Genomic DNA, 24277 nt, shown 5'->3' with positions numbered 1-24277 from the left:
GTCTGCACCTGGTAGCTACATGGCTTCTCTTGACTCCACCTTCTTTCTCCCAGCATTCAGTTTAGTCCCCCCCCCCCCAGCTCTACTCTGCCCTATCACAGACCAAAGCAATTTTCTTATTTATTAACCTATAAAAGCAACACATATACAGAAGGACTCGCACATCATTAGACAGGCAAGATAAAACAGCAACACATCTTTGCATGGTTAAACAAATATTCCACAACAGAAAGCTTCACAGAAAGACTTGAGTTCTGCAGATAACCCCAATCAGTATTCAGCATATTCATACAAAATACTACCCAAGGCTGGGAAGAACATCCAAAATGGCTGGAGGAAATGGTGTCACAGAAAGCTGGGAATGGTCTCTGTTAACCACCATTTTTGAGACTAGGAAACCATTGGTCTTGTTTAAAATCATAGGCCTTGCTTCAGGCACAGAGAATAATTAATTAGTTCTGGAGTAAATGTGGCTCTGGTCCCACCTTTAAAACAAGACCGAACTGGACATGGTGGGACACAGTCTTTAGTTCCAGCACTCAGGAGGCAGAAGTAGATGGACTTCTGAGTTTGAGGCCAACTGGTCTACATACGGAGGGCCTGTCTTTAAAAACAAAAACAAAACAAAACCCTGAAGATTCATGCTGTTTTCAGTTTAGTTCTGGGAAAAATAACACAATAATATTTGTAAGAATACATCCATTGCTGGGCGGTGGTGGTGCAGGCCTTTAATCCCAGCACTTGGAAGACAGAGGCAGGCGGATCTCTGTGAGTTATAGGACACTCAGAGCTGTTACAGAGAGAGACCCTGTCCCAGACCCCACCCCACCCCCCAAAAAGAATACATCTGTTATTCCCACACTCAAGTGATAGAAGCAGAAGGATTAGGAGTTAAAGGTTATCCTCAACTCACAGGTTCAGCACCAGCCTGGATTACACAAACAAACAAAAAACAGTATTTGACTTTTTTCATGTAGTTATTGTTTTTGAGTTTTGTTTTGTTTTTTTAAGACAAGACAGTGTAACAGCCCTGGCTGTCCTGGAACACACTTTGCAGATCAAGTGGCGTTACAGTAATTTAAGTAGAAACATGGGAGGACTTTTTTAAAAGATCCAAATGAAACTTGAGGGAATTAGATTCAAATACCTTGAATATCATTGTGAATGGGTAAGAAAATGGCAAATTAGATTTCACTTAAGAGCTAAGTGGATATGGGAGCATGAGAGTAGAAGCTGTTTGAAAGAATTTGTGTATGTGCATGTGCTGCAACATGCTCGTGGAAACTTCGTGCCTCCTGTACAGTGCTGCACACAGCTGTGCAGCTACAGGCTAGCTGGCCCATGAGATTCCTGGAATCCCTCTGTCTCTGCTTCCCATCTCCATGTGTGGACCTGGAATTACATACAGATATGGCATCACCCAACTTTGTATGTGTTCTGAGGATTTGAACTTGTGTCTTTACACTTGCACGGCAAGTACTCTGCACATTGTTTCCTCAGCTCTGAAAGAATTTTGTATGAGACATGGTCAACTACAGTTATAATCAGAATCCTCGGTGGAGGGGACGGGACAGGAAGAAAATGTTTAAAAAATAATGACCAGGGATTTTCCTCTCTCTTCCGTGTGTGTATGTGTGTTTTTGTTTTGTTTTGTTTTGTTTTGGAGCCTGTCCTGAAACTTGCTCTGTAAACCTGACTGTCCTAGAACTCTTATTTGTAGACCAGGCTGGCCTCGAACTCTTATAGATTTGCCTCACTCTTCCTCCTGAGTGCTGGAATTAAAGGTGTGCAGCACCACTGCCTGGCTGGGATTTTTCAAATTTAAATGAAAACCAGAAAATTATTAATCTAAAAATTTTAGTAAGCTCATAAAGATACCAAAAATATGAAGAGAAATACAAAGTACATTGCTCAAAACTGGTTATAAAAAGAAAATTTTTAAAAAATTTTTTTACTTTCGTTTTATGTGTGTGAGTGTTCTGCTTTCATGTATATCAGTACCCCACATGTGTTTAGTGTCCTCGGAGGCCAAAAGGGGTTTTAGCTACCAAGTGACTACTGGGATTTGAACTCAGGTCCTCTGAAAGAACAGCCCATGATCTTAACAGTAGCACCAAAGGAAAATGTCAGTGCAGCTGGAAAAGTGCAGATTATAGCTTTTACTGTCCTAGAGCTTGCTATGTAGACCTGGCTGGCATTGAACTCATTGAGCTCAACCTGCCCATATCAGTCCAGTCTTAGTTTAAGGGCACATACAGTTTTAGCACAAAGATACAGTTATAGTTTTAAGAGTATGTGTGTTTGTAGATATAAACAATTAGTAACTTTCTGTGCTGAATATCCTTTCATATTTTTTAAAGACACTGTTAAAATTTATAATTTAAATATTTTTTTACAGCTATGATACCATGTTACATGCTGGCGGAAGGCAGTCATTTGGGGGTTTTGTTTATCTTTGGTTTTGGGGATAGAGTTTCACCATGTAGCTTAGGTTGCCTTTGAATTCAGGATCCTCTTGCCTAACTCTTCCTAGTGCTACCACATTTGGCCTTTTGGGTGTGGGGAGGTATATGTGTTGATATTTTTTAAACAAGACCTCACTTCATAGTCCAAGCTCGGCTCTGTAGCCCAAGCTGCCTTAAACTCCCATTCCTTCTGCCTCCCAAGTGAAGGGTTAGAGATGTATGCCTTCACACTCTGTTGTGTGTGTGTTCTCGTGCTAATAGACTGTGACTATCTCTTCATGTTAGCATGACACACAGCATTCTACCTCTAACTCCCATTTCTAGTAAATTATAACAGAATTTTTTTCCTGTGATAAAGATTTATTAGGCTATGATTCTGCCTGAAGGAATGATGGCAGGTCTCAAGGCTCAGAGTATCAGAGTGTTCCAATTTTAATGTAGATTGTTTCCAACTTTTTTTTTTTTTAAAGACATTACTGTAAGAGCATCTCAAGCAGAGGCCGTTACAACCGTGATCTGGAACAGGATGAAGCATTTATTCCAGTAGGAGAATCCTTGAAAGACCTGATTGACCAGTCACAAAGCTCTGGTAGTGGATCTGGACTACCTTTATTGGTAAGCTAAAAGCATTTTACAGATGTAAATGGTGTATGGATACAGATGTGACATCATGGGTAAGTGGACATCTTAGTTAGTGACCAACTAAAAGAAATGAGAGTTAAGTTTAGGCTAATTGGCTGAGGGGAGTATAACGTTTAGGTCTAAAAAAGGTTACAGATAATTCTGATGAATGGGTGGGCAGGCAGGTGGACGGACTGACGGACAAACGGATGGATGGATGGATGCAGATAATCAGCTTCAGGGATGGAGAACAGCATTCTGCAACCCTCCTAATCACAACACTACATTTTTGGGTAGGTTTTTTTTAACTGTTTAATAGCATTAGTTGAAAGAAATACTTAATGACAATTTAAAAATATGTCTAAAGTAGTCTGTGGTAGAATTACAAAGGTGAGAGTAAAGATAGCTGTATGCAGATAGTATGATGATGGGGAAAAACCCAAGACTGGTACAAATAAACTTACTGCAACCTACACTTGTCAGTTTGCAGAATTCAAAGTCATGATTGCAGTTTTACTGATTTTATATATCATGGCAACATGTCTAGAAATTGAAAGTTAAGAAGTAGTATCATTTGAAGTAATATCAAAAAGCATGAAACATGTTTGAAATAATCTTAGGCAAATATGTACATCACAAATTTTATATACTAGAAGTTATTAGTTATTGAAGTATTGAATTAATTGATATTCTTAAAATTCTTTGAAGTAGATTGTTTCTTTTTTGGTTTTTCAAAACAGGGTTTCTCTGTGTAGCTTTAGACTCTGTCCTAGAATTCGCTCTGTAAACCAGGCTGGCCTCAAACTCACAGAAATCCACCTGTCTCTGCTTCCCAAGTAGAATTAAAGGCGTGCACCATCACTACCTGGCAAGTTTTCTACTTTTAAAAAGACATTGTAAGAGCTTCCCAAGTAGAAGTCATTACAACCCATGCTTTGGGATAGGATGAAGCATTTATTCCAGTCGGGGTATCATTGAAATTAAATATTCTTAAATATTCTTAAGACTTAAATAGATGGAGTTGTATAACCTGTTTGTTTTTATTTTAATTAATTTATTTATTATATATAGTGTTCTGCCTGCATATATGCCTGCAGGCCAGAAGAGGGCATCAAATCTCATTATGAATGGTTGTATGCCACCATGTGTTTGCTGGGAATTGAACACCGAGTCCTCTGGAAGAGCAGCCAGTGCTCTTAACCTCTGAGCCATGTCTCCAGCCCCTGTATAACCTGTTTATGAATTGAAGGCAGCACTACTAGGATGTCAGGTTGCCTCACATGGAAACTTTGTTTCCTTCCTTCCTTTTTTTTTTTTAAAGGCATGTACCACCATCTCCCAGAGGCTATATTCGTGTGTGTATGTGTGTGTGTGTGTATTTTTTTTAGATTTATTTATTATGAATACAGTGTTCTGCCCACATGTATGCCTGCACACCAGAAGAGAGCACCAGATCTCATTATAGATGGTGCGGAGCCACCATGTCGTTTCTGGGATTGAACTCAGTACCGTCGGAAGAGCAGCCAGTGCTCTTAACTTCTGAGCCATCTCTCCAGCCCCATGTTGTTCATTTCAATCCAAACAGAAATCAGAGCAAATTTTTACAGAAATGGACAGACAGATTTATAAAAATACAAAGAACTCGATGAGCTGAGTTGTTAGAAAAGAGTGCAGGACTAACTTACATGACTTCTCAGCTTACTTAGAAAGCTGCACTAATTAGTGCCGTGTACTCAATGGACAGAGCACAGCCTACAAAGGGATGCACTTGTACAAGAATTTATGTACATGGGATTTTTTGCCTGCATATCTGTTTGTGTACCTGTGTACTCAAAGAGGCCAGAAGAAGGTGTTCGATCCCCTGAAACTAGAGTTAAAGATTATTGTGGGTCACTCTTAAGTGCTGGGAATCGAACCTGGACACTTGAGAAGAGCAGCCAGTGCTCTTAACCACTGAGCCATCCCTCCAGTCCAATCAGTTGATTTTATTGTTATTTGTTGTTTTGGGGGATTATCTATGAAGACCTGGATCACCTTGGATTCATAGAGATCTGCATGCCTATGCCTAGGAGTGCTGGAATTGAAGGTGTGTGCCTTCATACCCTGATTGATTGATTGATTGATTATTTGTTTGTTGGGATTTTTTGTTTTTGTTGTTTTGGTTTTGGTGGGGGGCGCTTTTTGAGATAGGGTTTCTCTGTGTAGTCCTGTCTGTCCTGGAACTCACGCTGCCGACCAGACTGACTTTGAACTCACAAAGATCCACCTGCCTCTGTCTCCTAAGTGCTGGCTGGCTTCTGGCACAACCAGCAGGGGTGCTCAATGATTTTTTTTTAAAAAGATTTCATTATAAAAGGTTACATGAGGCCATTATTTGTTTAAAGTACTGAAGTAATTCAGTGTTGAACTGGTTGTCTATTAAATAGATGTTGCAGGGAATAAAACCTCAGGTATCCATTTGTTGCAAAATGAATGTGTTCCAGTACCTCAGTTGGTGTACAAAATTAAGTTGAAATGGAGGATAGATCTAAATGTAAAAGTTAAACTAGAAAAACCTCCAAAAGAATTTTTTTAAAAATCACTGTGAATTCAAGGACTGCCAGGGCTGCGCAGGGAAACCCTCTTCCAAAAACCAAAGCCAGGAACAACAAAAAAGGATGAAAGTTAAAAGACGAGTGAGGTGCTAATAAAATACATTTGATAAGTACACGGACATTCAAAGAAATGTAAAAGCTCCATAATAAGACAGCCAAATTTTTTAGATGGACAAAAGATTTGAATAGATGCTTCCCTAAGGTTAAGAAAACGGCAGATAAACAAGCACACCTGCGCCGGGCGGTGGTGGCGCACGCCTTTAATCCCAGCACTCGGGAGGCAGAGGCAGGCGGATCTCTGTGAGTTCGAGACCAGCCTGGTCTACAGAGCTAGTTCCAGGACAGGTTCCAAAGCCACAGAGAAACCCTGTCTTGAAAAAAAAAAAAAAAAAAAAAAACAAAAAAAACCAAGCACACCTGCATCGTGAAGGGTGTGCAGGTCACATTCATCAGGGCTCTGCTGTGCTAGAGATTAACTTGAATTTTCACAGATAGCGGATTAAATGCAAAATAATAAGGCATTTGAAAATAGTTGGGAGTGTTGAAGTACGGAGCGGCAGGCTGTGTCCCGCCACCCGGCTAGCTTTACCCAAAATAATTACACGGAAACTGTATTCTTTTAAACACTGCCTGACCCATTAGTTTCAGTTTCTTATTGGCTAGCTTTTACATATTGATCTAACCCATTTCTATTAATCTGTGTAGCCCACGAGCTGGCTTACCAGGAATGATCTTAACCTGCATCTGTCTGGAGTGGGAGAATCATGGCGACTCCCTGACTCAGCTTCTTTCTCCCAGCATTCCCTTCTGTTTACTCCGCCTACCTAAGGGTTGGCCTATCAAATGGGTCTAGGCAGTTTCTTTATTAATAAGAAATTACTCCCACATCATGGGAGTTTACTAACAAGCATATACTTTACTTTTTATATTTATTTTTGTTTTTTTGAGACAGTTTTTCATGTAGTCCTGGAATGGAACTCAAATCTGTAGATGAGGTTAGCCTCAAACTCAGAGATCCACTTGCATCTGTCTCCCGAGTGCTGGGTGTGTATACAATAAAACAGTTCTTCTGCTTTTAGCCCTATAGATACAAAAAATTTGTTTACACAAAAGACCTGAAGGTGACTGTTCATAGTAAATATAGTTTAATAAATAATTAAATTAGAAATAACCTAAAAGCTTACCAAATTGGCAAATGGATAAACAAACTATGACACATTCATCAGTGTTGAGAAACAAATCACTAACAACAGAGATGGATTTCAAAGGTATTTTGTGTTTAGGAAAAAAAAAAAAGCCAGCTACAGAAAACTACATAATGTGTCTACTTATATGACTCACTAAAGGCAGGAACAAAACAGGTAAGCAATGCCAGTAAGCAGGAAGGAATTAATTATGAAAAGAGGAATTGTTTTAAGCAATGGAAATATTCTTAAGTCTTAAATGAGGTTTTGGTAATTAGATGACTAGGCATTTATCAGAATTTGCTGCTCATTCCCCCCCCCCCTTTTTTTTGTTTGTTTTTGGTGGTTTTTCGAGACAGGGTTTTCCTGTGTAACAGTCCTAGGTGTCCTGAAACTAGCTCTTACTATAGACCAGGCTGGCCTCGAACTCACAGGGATTCACCTGCCTCTGCATCCCAAGTGCTGGGATTAAAGGCGTGTGCCGCTACCACCTAGCTGCCGCTCAATTTTTAAAATGTACATTTTATTTTATATATAAATTATACTTGAATAATTCTGACCTTAAAGTATTTCAGAAAGATTCTATGCTAAGTGATTTACGATATAAACTAGTTCAGCTTTGCATAGATCCCGCCTCAGACACACTTCCATCCAGAAGAGCACGTTCTTATTCATTTAAAATTACTAGTAATCTGAAAATGAAAAAATAAAGTACATATGTACTTCACATATTATTCCCAATTACTATGAGTCAGGAATAGGATTCAAGCAAAGGTATATAAAAAAACAAAATTGTAATTCTGATCGATACAGCCAATAAATGAGTATGAGAGAGACAGAGAGACAAACAGCACTATACAGAAAATTGGACCTTCAGCAAGAGCCTGTGAAAGGAATAAATGAGTGAATTATAAAAAGTTAGAATGGAGCTTGAGAATTTATTTGTTTGGAGGTTCCAGTGGGGGAGCAAAGCTACTTCTATACCCTTCACTGAAAACAATTAATTTCTCTATCTTTGGGAAGTTTTGAGTGGGATCCACATGGAGTGTTGAAAGAGGAAGAGGATATCTGACTGGCTGTTCAGGCCAGCTGAATCAACCCTAGCAGTCAACAGCGTGATAGATGTCATAGCCAGATCACCCTCACATTCAAAGATTGTAAGAGCCAGAGATGGTGCATGACTCCAAGGAAACAGTGTCTTCCAGACACCACAGGACCAATACACATATGAACTCAGAAACTGTGGTAACATGCACAGCTCCAAATAAGACAAAATCCCAGTGTTGAGAAGGGGAATTAGACACATAGCCCCACCTCTAGCCTCTGGGAGGTATTTGAAGAGGGGAAAGAATGAGCAAAATACTCTATACTGGAAAAAAAAATTGAATTAAAAAAAGAAAAGTTGGAATAAGGGAAGTGTAGGTAAATAGTGAAAGCTGGAGCTGGGTCAGATCATCTAGGATCTTAGAGATTGAGGTGAGGGGTTTAATTTTTAGATTTTGTATAGTAGATCACCCTGAACTCAGTGACTGGAAACCAAAAATATTTATTTCTCATGACTGAATTTGTTGGGAAGTTTGATTTCGAGACTTGCCCAGATACTGATAAGCTGTATAGCTTGTGCCTAGGATTGACAGTTGACATGGTTCTCTCTTTGGGAGGCAGGGTTCCCAGGAGCAGAAAGGAAAGGGCAAGCTGTGATACACAAGCCTCTGTGAAGTCTGCTGGTCACATACTTGCTATTCTGTTGCCTAAAAGAAGTCACATAACCAAAACCAAAGTCTGTGGGGAAGGAGATTTCTCAGGGGGGACTGTGTGTGATTTCAGAATACATTGTTCATTGCTGCCTTTAAATACTATAGTTTAAACATTGAGGTTAGTGTGTTTACATTGGAGTTATTTGGATATGCCAGTTTTTTTTAATGGCATGACATATCACAGCTTAATAGATTGTTAATAGATTGGTCAGTCTTAATAGATTCTTTGCATAAAGAGCTCAAAATACTGTCCTTTTTCTTTCCTGTGTAGGTTCAGCGAACTATTGCCAAACAGATTCAGATGGTTCGGCAGGTTGGTAAAGGCCGATATGGAGAAGTGTGGATGGGTAAATGGCGTGGCGAGAAAGTGGCAGTCAAAGTGTTTTTTACCACTGAAGAAGCTAGCTGGTTTAGAGAAACGGAAATCTACCAGACGGTGTTAATGCGTCATGAAAATATACTTGGTGAGTTTCCTTCGCTTTAGTAAGTTTCTCATTGTGGCGGGGGTGTTTCGGTACAGGGGAGAATCTGCCATGTGCATGTGGATTCAAATGTTTGTATAACTAAAAGAAACCCAGTAGAATTCTTAGTGAATCAGAACACTATCTTGAATGCCAAAAAAGCTTTTCATTACTCTAAACAGCATTGAGTTTCTAAAGGATAATTAAAACTGGTTTGTTGAATGTACATAATAATGGAAGCAAGTCTTTCGTAGAGAGCATCAGTGAATGCTTTTTCTAGGGTAACTTTAACTGCATCTGCCTTTAGCTTTTGTCAGCACAAGAACCCAGTGTGTGGCTTCACTGTATTTTCTGTGCCCAGTATATGTTCCTCTCACTACCTCATTTTATATAGTAGTGAAGTAATGTAGGTCTCTGATCAGTAAAGTGTATAAACAGATCTTGTTTTCCTGTGTTTTCTTTTCAGCTGCCATTTTACTGTCTCTTATTTTGTAAAGTGCTTTGCCCATTGCCAAGCGCTGACATTTATGTTCCTTTCCTATTAGTCGTGTAAACTGTTATCACAAACTGAGTGGCTTAAAACATTAGAAGTATGGCCAGGTGTGTTGGCCCAAACATTTAATCCCATGTTTAAATGGCAGATAGATTTCTTGAGTTCAAGGCTAGCCTGGTTTACAGAGTTTCAGGACAGCCAGTACTATACCGAGAAACCCTGTCTCTAAAATTACCCCTCAAAAAAGAAGAGAAAAAAAAAATCAAAAAAGAAAACACCAGAAGCAGTGTGAGGCGATAGCCCACTTGTGAAGAAGGGGTTGCCTAATAAGCAGAAACCTGAGTTCAGAAGCCACTTAAAGAGCTAAGTGTGTTATAGTCCAAGCTCGTAATCAGTGATGGTGAAGGATGGAGGTAGAGGAGACAGGTGGATCCCCGGAGCACTCTGACCCAGCGCTTGGGTCTAAGTTCTGGGCCAATAGGAAACAACATGTAAGGCAGTTCCCTGACCTAAAGGCACTATACTCACATGTATACATGTATGCACATGTGTACACACACAGAGAAAGAAAACAGCTGATTAGATTATCCCCTTTAATTTTAGGATCCAGAATTTTAAAAATCAAGCTGATGGCAGGGCCTTGCCTATCTGGGGTTTCTTCCTGACTGCCAGTCGTTAGTGTTCTTTGACTATTTGGTTGTTTTTCACTCTTTGGCTCATTGGGGTCCCACCACCCAGCTCCTAAATAAATACATGGAAGCTTATTCTTATGAATGCCCAACCTTAGCTTTAGCTTTGCTTATTCCTAACCAGCTATTTATTTATTTATTTATTTATTTATTTATTTACTTATGCAACATGAAAGAATGTTACACATCTTTGTATCATTAAACAAATGTTCCACAGCATAAACATATGTAACACATTTTCAACTAATATTCCACAACAGACAACCTTCCTTTCTGTATTTCATGCGATCTTCTATGTGTGCTGTGACCACATTTCCATCATACAGGACACTCATTAGCTAATTTGGGCCATCTATATCTTGCATGGCTTCATGTAAATATAATTCCACCTATAAAGATTCTGTTTCCCATGTAACTTAAAGTATCTGTTTTTCAACTTGAAATAGAAACTTTTATTTTGGGTGTTCAGGGGTGGGGTTTTGTTTTTGTTGTCTTTGCAGTCTTACTCAGTTTGTGCAGTCCTTCTCCCTCTGTCTCCTGAATACTGGAATTACAAGTGTGTGCTGCCACTCCCAGGTAAAGAGCCATCTCACAAGAACATCATTTAAGTTATTGTGTAATACATGACTTCTTTTTCTTAGTCATTATTATCACTGTTTTGATTAATGTTAGGATTATCATAATTAGCTAGCTGTATGTCCTGGCACAGGCATATAATCTCAACACTCAAGAGACTGAGTTTGATCACAAGTTTAGATATAGCCTGGACTGCATAGCAAAACCCTGTCTTTAAAAATACTGTAAATATGGACTGGAGAGATGGCTCGGTGGCTAAGAGCACATACTGTTCTTGCAAAGGACCTCAGTTCGATTCCCTGCACCCACATTAGGAAGCTTACAGTTGCCCATCACTTCAGCTCTAGAGAATATGACACCCCTGACTTTGTCCTCCACGAACACACATAATACATACATAAATTTAAGAATACTCTAAATTTGTTTTTTTGGGTTTTCGAGGCAGGGTTTCCCTGTGGAACCTGTTTTGGAACTCGCTCTGTAGACCAGGCTAGTCTCGAACTCAGAGATGCACCTGCCTTTGCCTCCTGAGTGCTGGGATTAAATGTGTGCGCCACCACCGCCCGGCAAAAAATACTGTAAATTTGTAAAAATGTAGTGACATAGGAAATGGGTTTTTTGTTTGTTTGTTACACATTCAAAACATTTTGCGGGTCAAATTAGGAAAGTACTATCTGTACAAAATAAGTAGTTCGTTTCCAGTATCCTGAATGTGCATCTGTAACTGCCTAGCACCTCTGCTGACAGCTAACCCTTTACCCTCATTAACTAAACAGGTTTTATAGCTGCAGACATTAAAGGCACTGGCTCCTGGACTCAGCTGTATTTGATTACTGATTACCACGAAAATGGATCTCTCTATGACTTCCTGAAATGTGCCACACTAGACACCAGAGCCCTACTCAAGTTAGCTTACTCTGCTGCCTGTGGTCTCTGCCACCTCCACACAGAAATTTACGGTACCCAAGGAAAGCCTGCAATTGCTCATCGAGACCTGAAGAGCAAAAACATCCTTATTAAGAAAAATGGAAGTTGCTGCATTGCTGACCTGGGTCTGGCTGTTAAATTCAATAGGTAAATGATTTTTTTGTTTGATGTTTGGAAATTAATTCAATATCTAACTGGTATTTATGCACAGGGTTACTTTGTTTTTTGTTTTGTTTTGTTTTTTAACAAAGCTATATTTCACTATACTTTTCTGGGGGATTATTGGGGATTGAACCCAGGATCCTACATATACTAAACATACACTCTGTTACTAAATCACATCTTTAGCCTCTATGTAATTGTTGATTTTCTATTTTTTATGCTTTTATTTCAGTTTACTTGTAATTGCTCTTTTTTCAAATAGTTGTCCATGTTACATATAAGTAGCTTGTGACCCAAGTAATTAACAAAGGGCATTAAGTTTGCTTCAGTTCATCTGTATTAAAACAAGGTTATCATGACACCGTGTGGTGGTAGTTGCACGCCAGCACTCAGGAGGCAGAGGCAGGCAAATCTCGGAATCAGCCTGGTCTACAAAGTAAGTTCCAGGACAGCCTGGGCTGTTACACAGAGAAACACTGTCTTGAAACACCTCCCTCCAAAAAAGGGGGGGGGTTATGAAACCAGGATGGGAAGGTGGGCACACCTTTAATCCCAACACTCGGGAGGGAAATGTGGGCAGATCTCTGAATTGTGAGTTCTAGGACAGCCAGGGATACACAGAGATACTCTGTCAAAAAAAGAAAGGAAGGTTATCCTAAATATTATTGAATTTTAATCATTTATAGATATTACTCTACTTTTGAGCACTTACATAAGTATTTTTTTCTTTTCTTTTTTTTTTTGAGAAAAGGAGAAAAAAAAAAGTTTCCACCTCCTCCCAGCCTCCCATTTCCCTCCCTCTTCTCCCCCTCCTCCCACCCTTCTCCCCCTCCCCCCACTCCTCTCCCCCTCCCTCTCCAGTCCAAAGAGCAGTCAGGGTTCCCTGCCCTGTGGTAAGTCCTAGGTCCTCCCCTCTCCGTCCATTCCTAGGAAGGTGAACATCCAAACTGGCTAGGCTCCCACAAAGCCAGCACATTACGTAGGTTCAAAACCCCGTGCCATTGTCCTTGGCTTCTCATCAGTCCTCATTGTTCGCCATGCTCAGAGAGTCCGGTTTTGTCCCATGCTTTTTCAGTCACAGTCCAGCTTGCCTTGGTGAGCTCCCAATAGATCAGCTCCACTGTCTCAGTGGGTGGGTGCACCCCTCGTGGTCCCGACTTCTTTGCTCATGTTCTCCCTCCTTCTGCTCCTCATTGGGACCTTGGGAGCTCAGTCCAGTGCTCCAGTGTGGGTCTCTGTCTCTATCTCCATCCATCACCAGATGAAGGTTCTATGATGATATGCAAGATATTCGTCAGTATTGCTATAGGATAGGGTCATTTCAGGTTCCCTATCCTCAGCTGCCCAAGGAACTAACTGGGGACCTCGGCTTGGGCATCTGGGAGCCACTCTAGGTTCAAGTCTCTTGCCAACTCTAAGATGGCTCCCTTAACTAAGAATTGTGCTTCCGTGCTCCCCTATCTAACCTTCCTTTATCCCAATCCTCCTTTTTCCCCAAGTTCCCCCCATTCTCCCCTTCTCCCCTTCTCCCTTTTCTCTCCCCATCTCCCCTTACCCCCACCCCACCCCACCCCCAAGATCTCAATTTTCTCCCCGGCCATTTTGTCTACTTCCCATAGCCAAGAGGACAACTATATGTTTTTCCTTTGGTTCACCTTCTTACTTAGCTTCTTTGGGATCACCAATTGTAGACTCCGTGACCCTTGTTTATGGCTAGAAACCAATTATGAGTGAGTACATCCCATATTCATCTTTTTGGGTCTGGGTTACCTCACTCAGGATAGTGTTTTCTATTTCCATCCATTTGCATGCAAAATTTGAGAAGTCATTGTTTTTTACCGCAGCGTAGTACTCTAATGTGTAGATATTCCATACTTTCTTCATCCATTCTTCCATTGAAGGGCATCTAGGTTGTTTCCAGGTTCTGGCTATTACAAATTAATACTGCTATGAACATAGTTGAACAAATGCTCTTGTCATATGATACGGCATCTCTTGGGTATATTCCCAGGAGTGGTATTGCTGGGTCCAGGGGTAGGTTGATCCCGAATTTCCTGAGAAACCGAAACACCGATTTCCAAAGTGGTTGCACAAGATTGCATTCCCAGGAAGGGGTACCCTCATCCATAAGTATTTTTTTCCTAATGGATTTCTAGAGATGGGAGACTATTGAAGGAGTTTTCACATGTTAACTTGTGCCATATCATATAGTACTGCTTCAGAACAATATCGTGTGCCAATTTATACTCCTGTAAATGTGGGGAGATAGTTTCTCTTGATTATCAATTTTCCAGAAACAGTTGGCATTATAAAAATTTCAGGAGCTAGATGGTATGGCACATGTCTTTAATCCCAGTACTTGGAGGCAGAATCAGGCTACAGAGAAAGTTCCAGGACAGCCAAAATTACACAGAAAACCCTTTCTCAAGCTCCTCCCTCCTCCAAAAAACATCAAGTACCTTTTGAGGCAGTTATCGTGTATTATGATGTAGTTTAAGAATGGAATGGTTGTTTCACATTTACGACCACAAAAGAAAAGTACTACTTGAGGGACTGAAGAGATGACTTAGGAGTTCAATAAGTGGTTTTTTGTTGTTCAGCAGGCTCTCATACCAAATGTACCTGGTGTTTGTGATGGCATCATCTGGGCTCCAGTGAACTTGGATAGCTCCATTCATCCTGTTTTACTGCCTGCAATAAATGTAGCCTCTCTCTTAGGCTGGCTCTACTCCATACTTGGAGCTTTTCTTCAATGGACATTCCTAGTCCTAGCATCTCCAACTCCCTAGATCTCTCTTATTTTGGGGAATTCAGCACTGCTGCAATGTTTTTTTGAAGAACCTTGATAAGGCTTCCCTGGCCATTTAACTTACATTAGGTGTTCCTGATGAACCACACGGTGATGCCAGTGAATTCTTCTGCTTTTTTATCACTTAGTCTGCTTGGACCTTTTCTGCCACAGCTGAACTTAGCCTGTCTGTGCCTTGGCAGCTCAAACTGGGAAAATCTTGTCTATAGAATCATTTTGAAGCAGGGTTAAATAAAAAATTTTCCTAAAACCATACTTTTCTTTTCTTTTTTTTTTTTTTTTTTTTTTGGTTTTTCGAGACAGGGTTTCTCTGTGGCTTTGGAGCCTGTCCTGGAACTAGCTCTGTAGACCAGGCTGGTCTCGAACTCACAGAGATCCGCCTGCCTCTGCCTCCCGAGTGCTGGGATTAAAGGCGTGCGCCACCATCGCCCGGCTTTTCATACTTTTCTAATTAAATAGATGATTTTGTAGTTATTAGTTAATTGCAAGTTTGGATTGGGAAATTCACAAATGTGTGTCTGTCTGTCTGTGTATTACATTTATAAATATATAGTACCATATATGCAATGACTTATTTGTACAATCTCTGAAAGACAAAATTTTATCACTGTCAATAGCTTCCTGAGTCCAGGAAACTAGACTGGTTTTAATTGACTTAAGTAGGATCCTTTACACAGAGTTCAGATCAGTGAACTAGAAAGTTATGACTGTGGAATAGTGAAGACAGTTCATGGAAATGTAATCATATGGTTAGGCAGTTTAAGACTTACCTGCCATAAATGAGTGAGCAAACTTTATTATAGTGTAAATTGTTGACCTATTTGCTCCTTCCCCAAAACTTTCTTTTTATATAGATTCTACTTTTTTTGTATTTGTATTGATTTAGCAGAAGCCAGGAAAATACTTTTGAGCTATTGTAATGTTATCTAATTTCTTACTACTAGCTTATTCTTATTGTTAACTTTATTGTGTAAAATGGTTTTATACTCCTTTAAAAAATAAGTGAGTAAGGTCCAGTGAGATGGCCGAGTGGGATAAAGGCACTTGCCACCAAATGATGAAGAAAAGAACTGATTCCTGCAAGTTGTCTTCAGGTTTCCTCCACCAAACATCACAGTCCTTGGGGTCAGAGACGGCTCATTAGTTAAGAACATTTACTGCTGTTTCCAGCACCCTCATGAGAGGCCCACAGTTACATGAAACTCCAGCTCCAGGAGATCCACTGCCATCTGCAGATGCCTGCACTCACATAGCACACACACACCTGAACACATTAAAATAGATCTTTAAAAAAAAAAAAGTCTTAGTCCATTGTTGTGAAGGGGGTGGATATTTTTTTTTCAAATCAGGGTTTTCCTGTGTCCTGGAATTGACTCTGTAGACCAGGCTGACCTTGAATTCAGATCTGCCTGCCTCTGCCTCCCAAATGCTGGGATTTAAAGTGTGTGCCACCACACTGTCTTTATTTTTTATTTTTAATTGTATAGATATTTTTCATGCATGGATATCTGTGTATCACATGCATGCAATTCCTGCAGAGACCAGAAGAGGGCATCAGATCCCTGAAGGTTGGCTACAGGTGGTAGTGAGCCACTATGTGGATGTTGGAAATTAAACCCAGGTCCTCTGGAAAAACATGAAGTGCTTTTAACAGCTGAGTTATCTGTTTAGTTCTTAATTCATTACTTTTAATTCATCCTCACGTGAGTTTTCAGGACATAGGAAGATTTCAACCCTATTCTTGCCAAGATGGAACATAACTAGCCTCTAGCCTCGGTCTCCGTAGAGTTCTTGTTCCCTAAAGCATCATGAACCATGCCTCCACTTTCTGCATTATTTCCTATCAGAACATCCTGGTATACTCTGCTCATCGTTCCCAGGCCTCTAGCATGCACATCTAAACTCCTCCACATTCCTCCCATAGGCCAGTACTAAAGGCATATCAGTCACACTGTCAAGTTTATCACAGTGACAGCCCTACCCCTCCTTCTTTGTGTGGTATGTACTGCTGCGCATGCAGAAGCCAGAGGAGGATCTCCAATAGCCCTTCTTAACCATTTTGTTATTCCCTTGAGAAAGGGTTTCTCATTAAACCTGAAGTTAGGCTGGTGACTGGAAGCCTCAATGAACATTCCTTCTCCACCCTCCATAGTAGTGGGATTACTGGCGGGAACATGGACATACCCAGCTTGGGGCTAGGGGTTTGAACTCAGGACCTCTTGTTTGTGCCACAAGTGCTCTTACTCACTGAGCCTGTCCTTATGTTTTGTGTTGCTAGGACAAAAAGTGACAAAAGCCACTTTTGTCTTTAGCCTTTAATGGCTGAGCTATGGTGCCAGCCCAACAGAAACAGCTTTTAAGGAAAGAAAAGGTTCTTTTGTTCATGTGTTCATTATAAAAGGGAAAGCATCATGGTGGGAATGTGAGGTTGCTGCTCACATTGCACCTATAATCAAAAAGCAGAGAGTTGAGCACTAATTGGGGGAGGTCCCTTGCTTTGTCCTTTTTCCATTTTAACCTGTGAACTGGTACCACCTCATTCTGGATGCTCTGTCCTTCATCCATTAAACAACTCTGGAAGCAGGCTCAGAGACCCACCTCCAGGTCTTTCTTAGTTTCTCAGTTGCTTACAAATGTAGTCAAGATGACAATAAAGATTAACCACCACAGATGTTTTATAAAAAAATATAGCACTTTGTATCCCACTCTACTGGAAAACAGTTCTAGAAGTTTGTTTTAGGGACACAAGTTAGGTCTTTAAGTCTAAAATTCAGTTCAAAACCCAGGAAACTTAAAAAAAAAAAAAAAAGATCACAAATACATATAAAAAAAAAAACCAAAACCCAGGAAACTAATAAATCATTTTTTTACTGGGTTGACTTTTTATGGATACCACTTTTCTTATAATTAAGTAGATTGGATCCTTGAAAAATAACATAATTCTGTATTTTAAATGCTAAGCTTACAGCCTGACAGTGGTAGCGCACATGTTTAATCCTAGCATGCAGGAGGCAGAAGCAGGTGGATCTCTCTGAGTTTGAGACCAGCCTGGTCCAGAGAGTGAGTTCCAGGACAGCCAGGGCTACACAGGAACTCTGTCTCAAAAAAAGGAGGAGAAACAATGCTAAGCTCATTGTCTAAGAATGGTAACAATAAATGATTCCTCTTCTATTTTCATACTTCTCAGATAGAATTATTTGCCCTTATGTGAAATAGTGTATTTGTTTTGTTTTGTTTTTTGAGACAGAGTTTCTCTGTGTAACAGTCCTGGCTGTCTTTATAGGCCAGACTGGCCTCGAACTCACTGAGATCTGTCTGCCTTTGCCTGCCAAGTGCTGAGATTAAAGCTGTGCGCCACCACTGCCCGGCTCCTTTTTCTTTTTCTTAAGACAGGGTCACATGTAGCTCAAGCTGGACTGGAACCAGCTATTTAGCCAAGGATGACCTTGAATTTCTGAGATCATTCTGCCCTTGCCTCATTGGTGCTTAATATTAGGATAATAGGCCATGCTCTGTTTATATGGTGTGGTACCAGGGTCTCATGTATACTAGACAGACAAGCACTGTATGAACTGTAGCACCTCCTCAACCAGCGCTGTTACTTTTTGAGAAGTGTAGAATTTCCTTGGAGACAGATCCTTGGCCGAACTCATGAATGATCCTTGTGAGAAAGAGGAAGAGAAAAAATAAATAAATAAAAGTGCTTGTGTTAATACAGCTTACTGTAAAGAAGTCAGAGTTAGTGATTTGTGGCAGACATGGTACTAAGGCCCAGAATAGCCTCTCCAGACTGTACTGGGGGTGTTATGTAATATGCAATATATAGTCTATAAAGGTGCTAAATTTTGTAATGTGGCTCCAAGAATTTATGGTAAAGAATATAGGAATTTATACATTTAGAAAGAAAAATGTTTATAAAACTGTACAGATATGAGCCGGGTGATTATGGCGCATGCCTTTAATCCCAGCACTCAGGGAGGCAGAGGCAAGCAGATCTCTGTGAGTTCTAGGGCAGCCAGAGATAGAGAGAGAAGCCCTGTCTCAAAAAAACAAAAAGAAAAAAAAGTACAGATATGAACTATCATTGACTCTCAACATGGCCATTGTCCTCCTGTCCTAGTGATACAAACGAAGTTGACATACCCTTGAACACCAGGGTGGGCACCAAGCGCTACATGGCTCCTGAAGTGCTGGATGAAAGCCTGAATAAGAACCATTTCCAGCCCTACATCATGGCTGACATCTATAGCTTTGGCTTAATCATTTGGGAAATGGCTCGTCGTTGTATTACAGGAGGTAAGAGTTTGAACCATGTTTTTGATTATGTTTGTTTAGCTCGCATTTAAAAAAATAATTACCTAGTCTATACGTCACCTATGTTGGGGTTTTTCCAGGACCACTCTCAGAATCTGTGGTTTCACTAGATTTACTCTAAGACTCTCATTAGTCTTGATTCCTCACATACATTGCCGTGAAAAAATACCTTAAAGTCATCCGAGGGGAGAAGTGCCGAGAGAGGCTCCAACAGCTCAGCCCCTCCCCAGCCAGCTGTGACTGTGGAAAGTGGTGTCATTGCTCACATCTGTTGGCTATCATCAGAGGCCTCCATGTAGTTAGGTGAACTACTCCTAGCACCTGGGAGGTGACAGCCTCAGTGGTGAATGACTCATTGTTAGGTTCCCAGACAAGAGGCAAGGACTGACCTTGTATCCTTTTTTAATGAGAGCCATAGTGGGCTGTCTTGTGAGCTTGTGTGCACGTTGTGATTAGTCTTTCTCTTCAGTAGAGAGGAATAGAAACATTCCTAGGAGTGACAAACAAGTAAACAGATATTGACACCAAAAATTTCAAGAAAATCTTACTTCTTTCTTTAGTGTTTGTTTGTTGTTTGAGAGTTTCATTGCTTGTAGCACAGACTGGCTTGTCACAGTCCTCTTGTCTCAGATCTTAAGTGCCCTACCCCCAAAAGAAACACTATATACCATTGTTGACAGACTCGCCCTGTTAGAGGTAGGGAAAATGATGGGTCATAAATAATAGAAACGTATTTACTTTTAAAAAGAGAACCATCCAGGTTATAATTCTTTATGTACGAATTCATTCTTTGTTCTGTAGTTGAGGGAGCTGCTATGTACTCCTCCTCTGTGTTTCTGCTCACTCTGTCTTCTCACTCCCCACAGGAATAGTGGAGGAATACCAATTACCATATTACAACATGGTGCCCAGTGACCCATCCTATGAAGATATGCGTGAGGTTGTGTGTGTCAAACGATTGCGGCCAATCGTGTCTAACCGCTGGAACAGTGATGAAGTAAGTTGGAACCAAGTCCCCTGTAAAGTGGTGAGTGAGTGAATGCTGTTACCCCATGCTTACCACGGTCTCTTTGCCTTTTTCTTTAGTGTCTTCGAGCAGTTTTGAAGCTGATGTCAGAATGCTGGGCCCATAATCCAGCCTCCAGACTCACAGCTTTGAGAATCAAGAAGACACTTGCAAAAATGGTTGAATCCCAGGATGTAAAGATTTGACAGTTATACAGTTGTAAGGGAGAATCTAGACTGTAAGAACTTCACCCAAGGAATGGGTGGGTTAGCATGGAATAGGATGTTGGCTTGATTTTCAGACTCTTTGCCACATCTTCACAGGCTGCTAACAATAAACTTTCAGAACTCTGCGGAATACAAGATTTGAACTTCCAAACATGTCAGTCTTTATACATGGACAGGACAACTGTTTTACAGGTTTTATGAACTACATCAAGACTCCAAGCCTGATAAGAAGCCTCTGGTCTAACTCTGGGCACTCATTCTTCTGTCCATAAAGTGATGCTTTCTGTGAAAGCCTTGAGAAAATTAATGAACTCAGCAGAGATGGAGAAAGACATATTTGCCTTCTCTCAGAGAAAACATCTATTTGCGTTCTATCTTTGTAAACAGCCTACAGATTATGGTCTCTTTGGGATACTACCTGGTTTATGATGGTGCACTATGCCTTGATATGTACACCAGAATTCCTCTGCTGCCATGGGGCTTAGAAGAAAAGAATGTATGATTGTGCAGGAGGGTATTGTGGCTAGCAGGTTAAACATGCAATATCTGATCAACATTCGCCAATCTCATGGAAGTCATCTGCCTTGTATCTGTATAACCTCTCCACCAACTTTGTTTTCAACATAACAGTTGTAAAGGCCAAATGAGTTTAAAGTGTCCATAAATTTGGACTATTTCTCTTCTATCACCATTTTGTTTTCTTTTTTGGTAATTATTATTATTATTATTTTTATATATATATATATATATATATATAAAACACCACCTGTCCAGAGTTGAAACTCACCTCTTTAAACCATTCTTTGGAAGAAAGCACCTCTTGCTGGAGAAGGCCTTGCAGATTCTGATAACAGTGTGCATGCCTGTGGTCAAATTCTGAAGTCTTTGCTCTCAGTATCTCTTAAAAAGGGAAGTTGTTTACCGTGTGTAATGTGCTTTTATTTTCAAAACCTACATAATCGTCTTTCTAGCCATATTTTCCTTGCATACTGAACTCTGTTCCAAACAGCTCACATGGATCTTATCCATAATGGGGAAATGTTTTAAAGTAGAACCATGTGTGAATTTCAGAATTCATGCATTTAAAAACTTTAGTCAAAAAAGTTCACTAAGATATTGCCTCATTCTTTTATGAAGGATGTCAGCTAATATAAATTTGTCAGTAACTGGTAAATGTATTTTATATATCTAAATCTTTAGAAATTTGCTTTTTACAGTTTCTGATCCCTAACTTATGAAGACAAAAGAATCAAGCAGAAGTGTCCAGTATCTGGTCACTACCCATATATACACTGAACCGCTGAAATAAAATGATGCTTTCTTTTTTTTTTTTTTTTTAAATAGAGGGCTTGTTCTCTCAAAGAACAGTTCTGGTTAAATCTTACATGCCGATATTATATTATTTAAATGTTTATTCGGCGCAAACAAGCCAGGAGAGGATCAAGTGACATTGTCTCTTTGAAACATAAATTAAAGATGATTGCATTATAACATAGTCAACCATTTTAATTTAAATGGGAGGCTGTCCATCTATTCATTTATAACTAAATATAATACACAAATTCCACAAATTTGAGACTCGCTTTGACTATTTAATGCGTTTCATTTAGTGTAACCAAATCCTGAAAACACATAGGAAATTTGAACTACTTAAGCCAAGTTAACCTGGATATATTTTTGCCTGAATAAACTAAGTCTTAAAAATCATTAACATTGGGCTGGAGAGATGGCTCAGTGGTTAAGAGCATTGCCTCCTCTTCCAAAGGTCCTGAGTTCAATTCCCAGCAACCACATGGTGTCTCACAACCATCTGTAAAGAGGTCTGGCGCCCTCTTCTGGCCTTCAGAATATTGTATACATAATAAATAAATAAATATTTTAAAAAATCATTAACATCTTGATGATATACCTAACGAATGGCAAACTTCATTCTTAGACATGCTTAAATGGTGTGTGGAGGCCGCTGTATAATGATTCTTTTCTGATTAGCTTGGTCTGAGGACAGGGGGCTACCAGGAATTAATCCTAAGGCTGATAGTGAGTACTGGAGTCACTGCCTTCCCAAACTGCCTCTCAGTACTCGTTAGAAACAGTAACATTCTTTAAAGGCCAAATGCTGCTATAGGCCGTACGTAGAACCCTAATGTCTAAAGTTGCATTAAACTTATTCTTTTCCTCTCCTTCCTCTTACTCTTAAATTTGAAATTTAAGCCTGGAGAGATGGCTCTGAGGTTAAGAGCACTGGCTGCTCTTCCAGAGATCCTGAGTTCAGTTCCCAGCAACCACATAGTGGCTCACAACCATCTGTAATGAGATCTGGTGCCCTCTTCTGCTATGCAAGCATACATGCAGGTAGAACTCTGTATACATAATAAATAAAGCATTTAAAAATATGGGAAATTCAGTGAAATATTTGAAGACTATATCAGCCCTTGGGGTCAGTGAGAAGGCTCCTTGGGTAAAGGCACTTCTGCCAAGCTGCCACCTGCAGTGTAGTCTCTGGGTCACATGCGAAAGGAGAGAACCAGCTATTCCATAATTGTCTTCTGACATCCACACACTCTTTGGCATGCATCCCCCGCATGCACCCCCCCCACACACACATAATGCACTCCACATAAGTGTAATTTAAAACAAAAAGTATAAACAACTGGTTAAAAAAGTACTATGTAGTTAGTAATTAATAACTTTAGTAATTAATAACTTGTAAAAATCTGCAAACTCATTTGGTCCCACTTTGAATCTAGAGTTTAAAAATATGGCTAACATCAGCAATCCTTATAAATCATAATATTATAAAAGCCCAAACCCAACTACCTAAATACATATCAAATGATCCAGGAAGATATCACGAGTGGTTTGTATGGTCAGGTGTTGCAGGGGTACTGAGCAGGTAAAGATTTGTCCCAGCTTGACTGTCTGAGGCTTCTGCGGCACTGAGAACTGATTTCTCTGGAAATATTGTAACAAAAGGTATTTTAGCATGTTATGTTATCCTTCCCGTGTCCATAAGCGTTTCTCAGCCTGTAAAGCTCTTGTCCTGGAATGTGCTGGGTTTCAGCCATTCGTTCTAATGTTATTCCATCCTTTTTTCTTTTTAGATGTTTTTCCTTATTTAGAATAAAAAGACAGTAATTTTTCAAGAACCATGCATCTCTGATTTGGCCCAATACAAGTTGTTGGATATTGTCTCTTCCAAGGCAGGTTTTCTAAGTGAAAACCTTGTCTTTTCCAGATATGCGTTGTTTTGAAATGTCTCCAGATGTCTAAGATAATTTCAACAGAAGTTTAATTCATGTTGAAAGAAAGGTTATGTAGCCCTTGTGGTAACAACACAAATTGAGTCAGATATTAAGCAGTGACGGTTTGCTCTCCTCCTGGCTGTGAGGGGGTGGAGACTAGGCAAGCAGATCTTGTTCCTCTGGTGAAGTGTGTGAATCTGCAGGAATGACCATCCCATAAGGAAAGCTTATGAATATGGCTTTTGCAAAGAATTAGACATAATACTGTAATTTTAGGTTGTGCTCTGTATTCTTTCAGTGGGATTATTTAAGCTCTTTAGTGACCTTTGTTCTTCCCACTTAAAAGCTAATATGTAGTATATATTGTATAAAATGAAAATATTATAGCTTAGGGAAACTGTACATAAGGCATTGACTGGTTAAATGGAGGCATTTTTAATATGCAATTGTAAAACACCAAAAATATAGATTCATCTTTGATATGTAACACACTAAATGTATTTTGTACAAAATCTGATTTAAAAGGTGCCTTATTAAGTTTACCATTAATTGCTTTGTTCTATATACAGATTATGTCCAATGTATCATTTTTCAGTAAATAATCTTATTTTAGTATACTTCAGTGATGTGTTTTGTGATGTTGTTCTTGGATTTATTGTGCACCAGAAGTCCTCTATTGAAATTTTATAATAAGTGAGCCCGTGTACATATATACATTCCTGAATGTGCATTTCAGCTTCCAGAAACCCG

The 24277-nt window shown here is 39.8% G+C and overlaps 1 protein-coding gene across 6 annotated transcripts in view; it reads left to right on the top strand.

The window, feature by feature from the left end:
• The window catches only part of Bmpr1a (bone morphogenetic protein receptor type 1A), a 113589-nt gene extending 89578 nt beyond the window's left edge, over positions 1–24011 (top strand). For all 6 annotated transcript variants that reach the window (XM_041662474.1, XM_041662475.1, XM_041662472.1 and 3 more), the window contains 6 exons: positions 2936–3080; positions 8893–9085; positions 11617–11914; positions 18859–19034; positions 19919–20049; positions 20139–24011. In XM_041662474.1, the coding sequence (XP_041518408.1) occupies positions 2936–3080; positions 8893–9085; positions 11617–11914; positions 18859–19034; positions 19919–20049; positions 20139–20264 (1069 nt within the window). In that variant the 3' untranslated portion in view covers positions 20265–24011. The remainder of the gene's footprint in view (positions 1–2935; positions 3081–8892; positions 9086–11616; positions 11915–18858; positions 19035–19918; positions 20050–20138) is intronic.
• The last annotated feature ends 266 nt before the right edge of the window (positions 24012–24277 follow it).

Source organism: Microtus oregoni, unplaced genomic scaffold (genome assembly GCF_018167655.1).
Source record: "Microtus oregoni isolate MIOR12 unplaced genomic scaffold, Mior012 000013F_ref0000133, whole genome shotgun sequence".
NCBI classification, from domain to species: domain Eukaryota; kingdom Metazoa; phylum Chordata; class Mammalia; order Rodentia; family Cricetidae; genus Microtus; species Microtus oregoni.
This window is presented reverse-complemented; position numbering and strand designations above follow the sequence as displayed.